At 43.4% G+C, this 14,767-nt stretch overlaps 1 protein-coding gene across 3 annotated transcripts in view; it reads right to left on the bottom strand.

The window, feature by feature from the left end:
- Positions 1–14,767, bottom strand: part of KATNBL1 (katanin regulatory subunit B1 like 1) — a 271,601-nt gene that overhangs the window by 111,568 nt on the left and 145,266 nt on the right. For all 3 annotated transcript variants that reach the window (XR_003856488.1, XR_003856489.1, XM_029600186.1), the window contains exon 6: positions 5,695–5,784. Coding sequence is in view for 1 of the 3 variants with exons in the window: in XM_029600186.1 (XP_029456046.1) it covers positions 5,695–5,784 (90 nt within the window). In the remaining 2 variants the exon portion in view is untranslated. The remainder of the gene's footprint in view (positions 1–5,694; positions 5,785–14,767) is intronic.

Raw genomic sequence — 14,767 nt, 5'->3', positions numbered from 1 at the left:
TTTCTATATGGGTTGAAGCACTGTGATCCTCTGCCCCTGGAGGTTCGGGGGAAGGATCGTTGGTTTCTCTTATTTCTGTCCTCCGGTAGCCGCGGCAGTGGGGACTAGCCCCACTTGTTGGCTAGTTTCTCTAGTTCACTTCCGAACAGGAGTGTTCCCTTGAAAAGCATCCTTGTGAGTCTCGTTTTGGAGGATGCGTCGGCTGACCAGTTTCGGAGCCAGATTTGTCTTCTGCCTGTTGCGGCGGAAGAGACTCCTCTAGCTGCTGTGCGCACCAGATCCGAAGCAGCGTCCACGAGGAATGATATGGCTGGTTCCAGGGCTTCCCCAGGAATGTTGTTCCTGGTCTGTGCTAAGCAGGCGCGTGTCACCACGGCACAGCAGGCTGCGATCTGTAAAGACATAGCGGAGACGTCAAAAGACTGTTTGAGGATAGATTCCAGACGTCTGTCTTGAGCATCCTTGAGTGCTGCTCCTCCCTCCACTGGGATAGTAGTGCGTTTCGAGACTGCACAGACCATGGCATCCACTTTCAGACATGCCAGGAGATCTTTGGCGGCAGGGTCCAGAGGGTACATGGCTGCCAGAGCCCGGCCCCCTTTGAACGTGGTTTCTGGAGCATCCCATTCCATGTCAATTAATTGCTGGACAGCTTGTAATAGTGGGAAATGGTGGGAGGTCTGCCGGTGTCCCTCTAGTAGTGGGTTCGTCTTAGGTTCCCCCGAGACACTAGTGCCCGGGATGGCAAGCTCTTTTAAGCTGTGCGTGACCAGGTCTGGAAGTTCATCCTTGGTGAAGCATCTCATGGTTCGATGGGGTTCTGTCCCCGGAGGGAGTTCCCCTTCCTCCAGGGGTTCTGACTCCTCATCTGAGATGTCTGTGTCCCTGAAGGTGGGGTTTCTGGGCAGTGGGATCACTTCCCTGGGCATAGAGGGTCCTGGCACGTTGACGTCCTCTGGTGGTTGATGTTTCAGGCCTTAATCTCATTTTTCCTAGCGTGTAGCAGATGGATTCAGGACCAGTGGGTATAGTGTACTCCTGATAGCAGTTGGAGACGGATCAGATTTCAATCTGACGTCAGCCCTAGTAGATATACCCCTGCAGGAAGTGCAGCTCTTCAGTATTTTCCTTCTCCCGTTTGAGGGGGGGTCCCGCTGTGTGATGCTAGGTCCGGTGTACCGCTCGAGGGGCTGGGGTCCAGTACCGGCTGGGGAGGGCCATGAGTTGGGTCCCCTAAGGCCTCTTCGCACTGGTGGTGCCTGTGGCCACATTGTAGGAGGTCCCGGTTGCATGTGGATGAAGGTATGCAGACCTTTGAAGAATTCCACCCAGGAGATAGAAGCTGGGTCTAGACTAGGGGGTGCCGTGTCCCTGGGGAGCCCCGTTTCAGGGGGGGTCCCGCTGTGTGATGCTAGGTCCGGTGTACCGCTCGAGGGGCTGGGGTCCGGTACCGGCTGGGGAGGGCCATGAGTTGGGTCCCCTAAGGCCTCTTCGCACTGTATACACAGGGCCTCCTCATGCTGTGCAGCTCTAATGTGGAATGCTGGGCAAAGGCCCTGAGCTTTGAGCTTATTTTCAGGTGGTGCCATGGTTTGTGCGCGTACAATACAGTTGTGCTCTCTGGTGTGCGTTGACGATGCACGCATAGGTATGGTGCGCACGTGTAGAGCGATGTGCACACGGGTCGAAGTTATGCGCCCAGCACAGTGAGCGCGTGGCTATGCATTTCGCTTGTGTGCCCAGCACTTGTGCGTGCGACATTGAGCGCACAAGGTATTTGTGCGCACGGCTCGCCTCTGTGCGCACGGATCGAGACGGCGGACAGGGCGGCGAACAGGCCAAAATGGTGATGGCTACCAAGCGGACAATATGGCTACCACCTCGGAGGGTCTCCACGTGGGAGGACCCTCGGATCTGACCGAGGTCTAGCCCTGCTAGGGCCGATCAATCCGGTGGCACTGGTCCCGGCTGGCGACCTGTGCGTCTCCTCGAGCTTCAGAGACCGGAGACTTTTAACTAGATTTTTACCTTACCTTGTCCTGGCGCTTCCCGGTTTCGTTCCGGGCGGTCTCCGGCTGCGGGGGGAAGAGGGAAAATATCTTTACCGCCACGCTCGAGGTTGCACCCGCTGCCTCTCAGCCTCACCCGATGTCGGGGGCTAGGTCCCTGCCGAGGGTTGGCCACCGGACCGAGGCTCACCTCCGAGGGATCGCGGAAATCACCTCGGGAATCTCGACTGGGGGAGGGACCCAAAGGGTGTCACCGCAGGAGAGCGGGGCTCGTCTGTAGAGGTAAGATTTCTTCTCAATTTGGGTTTATTTGGTAAAATGTTCTCTAACGCTATGCTAGCATTTATAGAGTCCCTAACTGCTATGGAGAAGGAAAATACTGAAGAGCTGCACTTCCTGCAGGGGTATATCTACTAGGGCTGACGTCAGATTGAAATCTGATCCGTCTCCAACTGCTATCAGGAGTACACTATACCCACTGGTCCTGAATCCATCTGCTACACGCTAGGAAAAATGAGATTAAGGCCTGAAACATCAACCATAACTTTGCAAATTCAAAATGGAGAACACACTCAGCTATGATGAGAACCCGTGAGCTTGCTCTAGGTTGCTCCAATGCTGAGTACAATTGCCCAGTATGGGAATGCTCCACCCATGCAACAAAAATTGACCTGGTGTTGAATGACAACTGCTGAATTATCTAAATTACCTAAAACCAACTCATCTCAAAAGTTTGTACATTCTTACTAGATTAGCTCTGCCAGACAGATGACAAATCATAATAAAACCAATAATTAAGAAAAAACAGTGATCCCCTTATCCTAAACAACTATAGACCAGTATCAAATCTTCCTTTAATAGCTAAACTAATTGAAAAAAACGGTACAGAAACAACTAGCTGAACACCTGGATAACAATAACATACTGTATCCTTCTCAACACGGTTTTCGAAAACACTACAGCACTGAGACTCTGCTCCTCTCTCTAACAGATAACATTCTAAGAGGCTTTGATAGTGGTAAACACTACATTCTACTAATGCTTGACCTATCTGCAGCCTTTGACACAGTAAACCATAAAATACTACTAAATAGACTGGAAGAAATCGGATTACATGGCCTAACTTTAAAATGGTTCAGATCATATCTAAAAAACAGGTTTTTCCAAGTTCAGATCAACAACACATTATCAGAAAAAATTAATCTCAAAACAGGAGTTCCACAGGGATCAGCCCTATCTGCGACCCTTTTTAACATATACATGCTGCCATTATGCCACTTACTTGCAGGGCTAGGAATTATCCACTACATTTACGCTGACGACATTCAACTAATTCTACCCATAGAGGACACTCTAGAGAAAACATTAAACCTAGCCAACATGTACCTAAGCATTATAAAACAACTACTGACACAAATGGAACTTGTAATTAATATTGATAAAACAGAATTTCTTCACTTAGAACGAAAAAATTCTGAAATCAGTCAAACATCAATAATACTCAAAGACAACCAGAAAATTGAACTAGCAGAAAAAGTACGTAACCTGGGAATAATAATAGACCCTGAAATCAATCTGAAACAACACATATCACTAAAAGTAAGGGAAGGTTATGCAAAACTCATAGTACTCAGAAAACTTAAACCACTGCTAACTCAAAATGACTTCCGAACAATACTGCAGGCACTAATCTTCTCCAGCACAGATTACTGCAATGCCCTTATGCTAGGACTAACTAATATAACATTAAGACCACTGCAAATACTTCAGAACACAGCAGCTAGAATACTAACTGGAAAAAGGAGGAGGGACCATATAACTGAAACCCTAGCAGAGTTACATTGGCTACCAATTGAACACAGAATTAAATACAAAACCCTATGTATCATTCACAAACTAATTTATGATGAGAAATCAGACTGGTTGAACACAGCATTACGGGTACACACTCCACACAGGAACCTCCGCTCAGCAAATAAAGCACTCCTAACCATTCCATCAGTTAAAACAGCAAGACTGACACAAGTGAGAGAAAGAGCCCTATCACTAGCAGGACCCATAATCTGGAACACAAGGCCTCCAGAGATCAGGCTACAAAGTGATCTCAAGACATTCAAGAAAAACCTAAAAACATGGCTTTTTAAACAAGCATTTTACAAAGAGACAGGAGAATAGAGAGAAATATTTCAGGAAAAGACAGAAAGGCACAGACATACAGTAGATTAGTCTATGAACTCCACACCACAATAAACCATAACTATAATACTATGTGTAATAAAACTACCGGTGTAAGTACCTTGGTACAATTGGTCATGAACTACTTCGTTAAATGACTATGTCTAATGATATATTGTAACCGAACCTTTGACGGCACCTGTTAGAATGTATTATTGTACACTTTTACCTACATTAAATATGTGCCTATATGTAAACCGTTGCGACGGTATTTAACTTAGCACGGTATAGAAAAGTTTTTAAATAAAAAAATAAAAATAAAATGGTCAGGCAAACAGAGGACAATAGAAACCCTCTGTACAGTCACACAATGGCAAAAAAAACCCCCCAATGCCTGAAATCATACAGGAACTGCCACACAAAGAGATCTGGCAGGAGTGATTTGGAGAACTTGACACTAAATAGTTCCTGTAGAGGAAAAGGAGAAATGGCCCACCAAGTCCTAAATCACCTCCCTACCCACACTGGCAGGTGAAGAGCTGACATGGTAAAACAGAAATATTCTACTAGACTTATGAAATGCAATTGTGCCAAGAGACAGACTGTGCAACACCTTTTGATCTACTCATTGCTTGAGGAAGGCCCTTGCAAAGTGAAGGAACTTGCTGAAGTCAACTCAAGCATTATGACTGTCACTGGAAAAACATGACTTTGGTGGACCGACATGAGAAAGAGAAGATTTTGCTATATTCTATGTGTAATTTATGTCGGAAATCACTCCATCACAGGAGGTTCTCACAAAAAACTTAGGCAACAGAAGAACTTTCTGGAAAAAAAAAAAAAGCACACCCAGGGCCGGTCATATCTGTTATTGGGGGGGATAATCCACTTAATTTCCCAAGTCCATACTCTGCTTCTCAAGTCAAGCAGAGATGATGCAGAGAAATGTTCACAGCTCTCATGCGCAGGGAGTTTCAGCTATTATTCAACAGTGACACCTAATAGCTAGATTCAGGATTAGGTTCTGGAGGAAGCTACAATCTATGTTCCCTGATCAGGGATTGTTGCTATAGTGGCTCAGCTAGACCAGGGAGAAAAGGAGTTCCCTCATTTTCACAAGAACTCCTGGGTAATTGCAGATGAAGTCTTATGGCGCTGTAGCCATAGTAGAGGCCAGTTCTCACTGAGCTAGAAGCTCAAAGGAGTAGGAAAAATTGCTGAGAAAAAAAAAAAAAAAGACAGACTACATCCATTCCTGCAGAAGCAATCACAAGGGATCAAAATCAAAGTGTTTGAAATGGCACATTATAACACAGTCAACCTGAGAAAAAACAGCTGATAAAATGAATTCAAACTGCCCTATTCTCCATTGACAATCCTACCTTTTAGCAAATGCTTCAGCATCCTAATACTCTTGCTGTGTCTTTGCCTTTTGGTGAATGATTAATCATCACCATCGCCAGACTCACAAATCCACTAACATTTTAACTGAAAAGTATAGGATGCTTACCCATCCTCCAGATCATCTGTGTTTTCAGACAGCTGCGTCCACCATTTTTTGACGACAGCTTGAAGCCAGTTTAAGCCAACTAACACGTATCTGTAAGAAACATTTTAGGCTACAGATTAGTTTCACAGACTGACCAGGAGCTCAACAGCCAGCTGTCCATAGTCACTACTCGTTAATCTCTCCCTAGCAACTCCAGTCACTGCAAATTTAAGAAATACCTCTTGCAAAGAATTCAATTTTTAGTTGATCTTACAGCTGATACTCCCCAGTGTATATCTGGGAAATTTCAATCTACCAGATGTAAATTGGAGTGTGTCAGTTACTGGATCAATTTGAAGTAAACAGATACAGAAATCCGAGAAAAAGATTTTCTTCAACCAACCAAATGAACTGCTTACTCAGGATAAAGCAACATAAGACGGTCTTCACTGTCAATAGCAGGTCTAACAGAAATCATGGTAGAGGACAGCCTTGGGTTCTGAAATCACTATGCAGTTTGGGTCAATGTAAATACTGGACAGTAATAGTTCCTAGATTTCAGAAAAAATAATTTGAAAAATGAAAGATTATGATAAGGAAGCCTTGCAGGAGTAGGGTTATCTTGTAAGGATGCTTTGAGAAGGTTTTCTATGAAACCAGACTAGTTTAGTGGAGAAACAGAAAGATAACATTATTATCACAGCACAAGGAGATTGCACTGATCAGACTTGTAGAACAATTAAGGCTGTTGACATGCTTAAGTATATTAAAGGTTGACCAGTATTTTAAAGATTAGCATTAAGTTTTATTTCTGCCTTCTGAGCTCAATTTACAAAAATTATACGACTTACAAAAATCCAGTCTTAATATATAAGATATAATGCCAACCAGTTGGAAAATGTCATACAAACAAACTAACCCACTGGTGTGTAAGTTTAGAGGTGGTGATGTATTTAAGCTCAGAAGACCTGAGCTGTGAGTATACTCTGCATTGTTTGGTAAGCTGCACTGCTCCTAATATGAGATATCTCATAATAAAAGATAAAGATTTTTCTCTTTCTAGCTGTTAGAATTCAGTATTTACTAGCACCCCCAACATTTTTTGTGACCCTGATGGGTTGTGGAATGAGAAGGTGGGGTCAGCTAGAGCCCCCAATCTAGTAAGAAAACAACAACAAAAAAAGGGCAGGGGATATTTTTCTTTCCCTTTGCTCAGGGACCTCCTGCTTCCCAGTATCCTATGCAAGGAAATTCATCGATTTGGGCATTCTACATCATGCTAACAGCAGAGAGACAAACTTGACTTTTAGATTTTAGGAATTCTAGGTTTACCACACATACACAGGGCAGACTCCCCTAGTAGATTCAGGGCAAGTATAAGAAAGGTGAAAGGAAGGCAAAACGATTACTGGCATGGTTAAAAGGTGAGGTAAAAGAGGCTATTTTAGCCAAAAGATCTTCATTCAAAAATTGGAAGAAGGATCCAACAGAAGAAAATAGGATAAAGCATAAGCGTTGGCAAGTTAAATGTAAGGCATTGATAAGACAGGCTAAGAGAGAATTTGAAAAGAAGTTGGCCATAGAGGCAAAAACTCACAATAAAAACTTTTTAAAATATAACCGAAGCAGAAAGCCTGTGAGGGAGTCAGTTGGACCGTTAGATGATCGAGGGGTTAAAGGGGCACTTAGAGAAGATAAGGCCATTGCAGAAAGATTAAACTATTTCTTTGCTTCAGTGTTTACTGACGAGGATGTTGGGGAGATACCCGTTCCGGAGGAGGTTTTCATGGGTAACGATTCAGAAGAACTGAACCAAATCTTGGTCAACCTAGAAGATGTGGTAGGCCTAATTGACAAACTGAAGAGTAGTAAATCACCTGGACCGGATGGTATACACCCCAGAGTTCTGAAGGAACTCAAAAATTTGTCTGAGGTAATTTTTGACTATTGGGTACCAAAAAACTGAAATCTCTCCACTTGAAGACTTTGAGATGGGTAAATCTGTTGAGACTGGTGGTAGTGAAAAACCCATTGCAGGTTTCTGTGGTTGCTCCTGTATAAAGTTGGCCTAGCTTTTACTTGCTACTGTTTGATAAACTTTTGAGGCTGCATTTGCTGCTGGGGGAGTATTATTGCCCACTGTCTATAGAAAGGATATGGATTGCATATTCTTTTTGAATAATAGCATGGTCTCTTAAATTTTTGTTGATATTTCCTATGGATTAAGAACATAACATAAGAACATAGTAAATGCCATGCAGGTTCAGAACAAGGTCCAATAAGCCCGGTATTCTGTCTCCGACAGTGGCCAGTCCAGATCACAAGTACCATCAGATCCTCAATAGTTGATCTATTTCTTGTATCACATGCCCAGGGATATACACTAGCTTTCCCAAGTCTTCCTGGCTAATAATTGTTTATGGACTTTTCCTTTAGAAATTTGTCCAAACCTCTTTTGAACCCCACTATGTTAGATGCCTTGACCACATCCTTCAGAAACACATTCCATAGCTTGATTGTGAGCTGAGAGAAAAAAAATACTTCCTATGATTTGTTTTAAACCATTCAGTTGCTAGTTTCATGGAGTGTCCCCCAGTCCTAGCAAAATAACTCAGAATGGTAATTAATGAGGTTAGTACTTCACACAGCCAGAACAGAGGAATGTAGCTAGGCAAACACAGAGGGCATTATAAAATAAATACTCAGAGAATAACGAGAAGCAGAGAAAAGACAAAGAACAGGAAGCTGCTGAGAATTGTAGTTCCAGGAGACTTACCCTAAAGCCATTAATGACATTAATTAAGAAAATCAAGAGTAAGACTACCAGAAAGGCAGAGAGCAGTCAGAGAAGCAAGTGCCACTTGACAAAGGACCAAGGCATTCTTGGAGAAAAGTGGGGAATCAGTGTGATGGCTTGTGGCTCTCTGCCAACATGGTAGCCCAAGTCCTACCATTCCAGAGCACTAAAAGGCCATAAGTTGCAGCAGCTATGAGAGTCCTCTCCATTCCTTGCATTTCAACCTTTGGGGGACACTCTTCTCTTCAATCTATTCCAGCACCACCCTACAGACAGCCCTAAGCAGGACCAATTTTGACTGAGAGGTACCATTCCAGGTGGGAATATCCCTATAAAATTACCGGACACCCTATGTCTTGAGGCTAGAAGGTGTTGGGAATAGGTCACCAGCAATGACATGAAGTCCATTCTGGTGAAGGGAAAATGAACAGTAAGGTGGAAAAAGAATCAACACTAGGCCAAGTCCTCATCAACTTCTCTAGAGGTAATAATGTAGAAGGGCTAGAAAGGAAAATGTGTCTTTCATGATTAGTAATAAAATCTGAAATACAGCAATATGCTTATATTTTATGTTTTTCAGCCATGCCTGAGGGAATAGACACAAGGAAGGAACTTTAAAAAAAATTGAAAGAAGAGTTTAGAGACTGTCTGTTAAGCCAAATAAATGTAAAATGATGCATTTTAGATGCAGTTATTCAAAGGCCAAATACCATTTGGGGTGAAGAATGAGCAAACAGGAAAGGGACTGGGAATCATTATTTCTGATGACCTCAAAGTAGCCAGCCAGTATGATGAAGCAATTAATAGCATAACTGAGTGCAAAAAGAGAGGTACCACTACATGTCTGTTGAGACCCCATCATGAGAACAGAATTCAAGTCTAGAAACCTCATCTACCAAAGGGCATTGGCAAAGCAGAAGCTATTCAAATGAGAGCAGAGTTGCTTACCTCTAACATATGTTTTCAGAGGACAGCAGGATGCTAGTCCTCACACATAGGTAATATCATTGGATGGAGCCCGGTCCAGAACATTGATCTAAAAAATTATAGAACTTTCAAACGAGCCCTACTGAACACATGCAGCTGTAGTTATCACCCTGCCCCCTAGGCAGAGTCCTTCAGTCCATGATTTAGCTCACACATGGAGAAACCAACTCATAGGGGAGGGTTTTGTGAGGACTAAAATCCTGCTGTCCTCAGAGAACACTTGTTACTGGTAAGCAACTCTGCTTTCTCTGAGGACAAGCAGGATGGTAGTCTTACACGGATGATTCCCAAACTATAGGCTGTTCGAGCAGGACAAAGCAGGAAACCACACGGTGCTGAAAGCACCACCTCTTTCCCTTTTGCCTGTGAGGAAGCTTAGAAACATAGAAACATAGAAATGACGGCAGAAGAAGACCAAACGGCCCATCCAGTCTGCCCAGCAAGCTTCACATTTTTTTCTCATACTTATCTGTTTCTCTTAGCTCTTTGGTTCTATTTCCCTTCCACCCCCACCATTAATGTAGAGAGCAGTGATGGAGCTGCAACCAAGTGAAATATCAAGCTTGATTAGTTAGGGGTAGTAGGGGTAGTAACCGCCGCAATAAGCAAGCTACACCCATGTTTATTTGTTTTACCCAGACTGTGTTATTCAGCCCTTATTGGTTGTTTTTCTTCTCCCCTGCCGTTGAAGCAGGGAGCTATGCTGGATATGCGTGTAGTATCAGTTTTTCTTCTCCCCTGCCGTTGAAGTATAGAGCTATGCTGGATATGCGTGAAGTATTAGTTTTTCTTCTCCCCAGCGGTTGAAGCAGGATATGCATTGAAAGTGAAGTATCAGGCTTATTTGGTTTGGGGTAGTAACCGCCGTAACAAGCCAGCTACTCCCCGCTTTGTGAGTGCGAATCCTTTTTTCTTCTCCCCTGCCGTTGAAGCAGAGAGCTATGCTGGATATGCGTGAAGTATCAGTTTTTCTTCTCCCCTGCCGTGAAGCAGAGAGCTATGCGTGAAGTATCAGTTTTTCTTCTCCCCTGCCGTTGAAGCAGAGAGCTATGCTGGATATGTATTGAAAGTGAAGTATCAGGCTTATTTGGTTTGGGGTAGTAACCGCCGTAACAAGCCAGCTACTCCCCACTTTGTGAGTGCGAATCCTTTTTTCCACATTTCCTCTTGCTGTTGTAGCTTAGAGTGATGTTGGAGTCACAGTAACCATGTGTATGTTTATTGAATAAGGGTATTATCTCCAGGCAGTAGCCGTCATTCTGGCGAGCCACCCACTCTTTATTGACGGCCTCTTGATTTTATGGATCCACAGTGTTTATCCCACGCCCCTTTGAAGTCCTTCACAGTTCTGGTCTTCACCACTTCCTTCGGAAGGGCATTCCAGGCACCCACCACCCTCTCCGTGAAGAAATACTTCCTGACATTGGTTCTGAATCTTCCTCCCTGGAGCTTCAAATCGTGACCCCTGGTTCTGCTGATTTTTTTCCTATGGAAAAGGTTTGTCGTTGTCATTGGATCATTAAAACCTTTCAAGTATCTGAAAGTCTGTATCATATCACCTCTGCTCCTCCTTTCCTCCAGGGTGTACATATTTAGATTCTTCAATCTCTCCTCATAAGTCATTTGATGAAGACCTTCCACCTTTTTGGTCACCCTTCTCTGGACCGCCTCCATCTTGTCTCTGTCTCTTCGGAGATACGGTCTCCAGAACTGAACACAATACTCCAGGTGAGGTCTCACCAAGGACCTGTACAAGGGGATAATCACTTCCCTTTTCTTACTCGATATTCCTCTCTCTATGCAGCCCAGCATTCTTCTGGCTTTAGCTATCGCCTTGTCACATTGTTTCGCCGACTTCAGATCATTAGACACCATCACCCCAAGGTCTCTCTCCTGCTCCGTGCACATCAGCCTTTCTCCCCCCATCGAATACAGTTCATTCGGATTTCCACTCCCCATATGCATGACTTTGCACTTCTTGGCATTGAATGTCAGCTGCCATGTCTTCGACCACTCTTCCATCTTCCTTAAATCTCGTCTCATTCTCTCCACTCCTTCCGACGTGTCCACTCTGTTGCAGATCTTAGTGTCATCCGCAAAAAGACATACCTTCTATCCCTTCCGCAATGTCGCTCACAAAGATATTGAAAAGGACCGGTCCCAACACCGATCCCTGCGGTACACCGCTTAAAACCGCTCACTCTTCAGAGAGAGTTCCATTTACCATCACACATTGTCTTCTGTCCGTCAACCAGTTTGCAATCCAGGCCACCACCTCGGCACTCACTCCTAAGCTTCTCATTTTATTCACCAGTCTCCTGTGCGGGACAGTGTCAAAAGCTTTGCTGAAATCCAAGTAGATGACATCGAGTGCTCTTCCTCGATCCAATTCCTTGGTTACCCAGTCAAAAAAGTCAATCAGATTTGTCTGACAGGATCTTCCAATGGTGAATCCATGCTGCCTCTGGTCCAGCAATTCTCCCGACTGTAGATAGTTCACTATTCTCTCTTTCAACAGTGACTCCATTACTTTTCCCACCACCGAAGTGAGGCTAACCGGTCTGTAGTTACCAGCCTCTTCTCTGTTCCCACTCTTGTGAAGCGGGACCACCACCGCTCTCCTCCAATCATTCGGCACCACTCCCGTTTCTAGGGATCTATTGAATAGGTCACACAGCGGACCCGCCAGCACATCTCTGAGCTCCCTCAGTATTCTGGGATGAACTTCATCAGGCCCCATGGCTTTGTCCACTTTCAGTTTCACCAGCTCTTCCCATACATTTTCTACTGTAAATGGAGTTACATCTACTCCATTCCCCTCCAGTTTCTTGTTAACTAGTGTCGGTCCTTCTCCAGGGTCCTCTTTAGTGAACACAGAACTGAAGTATTCATTTAATATTTCTGCCATTTCTTCGTCTCTCTCCACGCATTGATCCTTTCCACCTTTCAATTTCACTATACCATTTTGAACTTTTCTCTTTTCACTGATATATCTGAAAAATGTTTTGTTACCACTCTTTACCTCTTTGGCAATCCTCTCTTCCGCTTGACTTTTTGCCATCTTGATTAATTTCTTTGTCTCCCTCAGTTCTACCAGATATTCTTCTTTGTGTTCCTCCTTTTGGGATCTTTTATATTTCTTGAATGCTGTTCTTTTAGCCTTTATTTTGTCAGCCACCTCCTTTGAGAACCAGATAGGTATCATTTTTCTTTTGCTTTTCTTTACTTTTCTAACATATAGATTAGTTGCCTTGGTGATTGCTCCTTTTAGATTGGTCCACTGTTGATCCACATCTCTCTCGTTTTCCCAGCCTTTTAGTTCTTCCTCCAGGTACTTCCCCATTTCATCAAAGTCTGTGTTTTTGAACATCCAGGTACTTCCCCATTTCATCAAAGTCTGTGTTTTTGAACATCAAAACTTGGGTTTTTGTGCTTCTTTTCCGTGTCCTTTTTGTGATATTAAACCATACCGTTTGATGATCACTGGTGCTGAGGTGGGCACCCACCTGGACGTCTGAGACATTATCTCCATTAGTGAGCACTAAGTCGAGTATAGCTCCTTCTCTCGTGGGTTCCATTACCATTTGTTTGAATAAAGCTACTTGCAGGGCATCTACTATTTCTCTACTATTTTTAGATTCTGCAGATGGGATTCTCCAGTCTACATCTGGCATATTAAAGTCTCCAACGATCACCACTTCTCCTTTCTTTGCTATCCTGTGGATGTCTTCAATCAGATCTCTGTCCAGCTCTTCCTTTTGGTTTGGAGGCCTGTAAACCACTCCAATAAAAATGGATGCCCCATCTTTTTTTAAGTCTGCCCATAGTGCTTCTTCTTTGCCCCATCTTCCTTGCAGCTCAGATGCTTGGATATTGTTTCTGACATATAGAGCCACTCCTCCCCCTTTCCTATCCTCTCTGTCCTTCCTTAACAAGTTATAGCCTGGTATTGCCGTATCCCAGTCATGATATTCCGTAAACCATGTTTCCGTGACAGCAACAATGTCCAAGTCCGCCTCCACCATTAGGGCTTGCAGCTCTGGGATTTTATTACCCAAACTACGAGCATTTGTGCTCATAGCTTTCCAGCTTTCTTTGCTCAGGTTACTGCTGTTCCTGGACTCCTTTTGTGACCTATTTAGTTGAGGTTTGTTATCCACTTTTCTCTTTGCATTTGTGCAAGGGAAGATATTAATGCCTCTGATGACAGAATCATCCATCACTGTGAGCTTTTTTGTTTGGTTTCTGATTTGGAATTTCTGTATGCATTGGGTTTTTTCTCTCTTTTCCGATAACATTTCAATCTTTTTCTCAAGGACTTCTTCAGAATTTAATACAGAGAAGGCATTTTGTACTTGTTGCACTTGATACAGTGTGTGTCTACGGAACACAGGTCTTATTCTACCAGAGCCCACTGAAATACTTTTAAAGTTCCTTAATGGCCTGTGTGAGTGGTGGGATAGAGTTGTGGGTTGCACAGCTTTCAATAATGGGTGTCTGTGGGTTACAGGTCTTATCCTACCTGAGCCCACGGTAAATCTCTTTTTTCTTGAGTTTTGGTTATTCAGTGGTAAGTGGAAATTATTTCCTGAATAATGTACCGTCGCTGAGACTCTCTTTATTGAAGCTAATTCAGCTTTAAAGTCATCCATCTCCTTTTCCAAGGTAGAGAGTTCTGAACAAAAGGGGCAAGCCTTAAGTTTCCATATGATTACCCTCAATATAAAGGCTCCACAGCAGTTGCATTGAATAGTACTCATTTAGGTAAGTTATTTGATTGGTGCACCTAAGGAATAATCAATTTACTAATTTATCTGGTTGCCTATTATGAAGTTAGGATGACTACATTAGAAATACAAACCTAGGGGTGGGTGGGCAGAGGGGTAGGGTGGGAGGGAGTGAAACAGTTTATACCTAGGTCAAGCTGGGTAGGGCAAGACACTTTCTGAAAGTTTACTTGTCCTTTAGCTAGTAAAAGGATCCCACAGCACTTATATCCCAATTTGGAACAGATTATATAACAGTTATACAATTAGAGGGATACTGGGAATTTTTTTCTTTTTTTTTGTGGCTTTTTTGAATCTTACAACAATCTAATATCAAGAAACCAAACAGATTAGTATACAATATAATCAAGAAACCAAACTGATTAGTATACAACACTGGAATAGAAAGGGATTTGAAATCACACAGCAGTTTTCTACACAGAATCAAACCAATATCAAGGAACCACAGATTATAATACTAGAATAAAAAGGGATTATGAAACACATAATCCCCACAAAGGGATCTAGGTGGGAAAAGAGTTGG

This window comes from Rhinatrema bivittatum, chromosome 4 (genome assembly GCF_901001135.1).
Source record: "Rhinatrema bivittatum chromosome 4, aRhiBiv1.1, whole genome shotgun sequence".
NCBI lineage: Eukaryota > Metazoa > Chordata > Amphibia > Gymnophiona > Rhinatrematidae > Rhinatrema > Rhinatrema bivittatum.
This window is presented reverse-complemented; position numbering and strand designations above follow the sequence as displayed.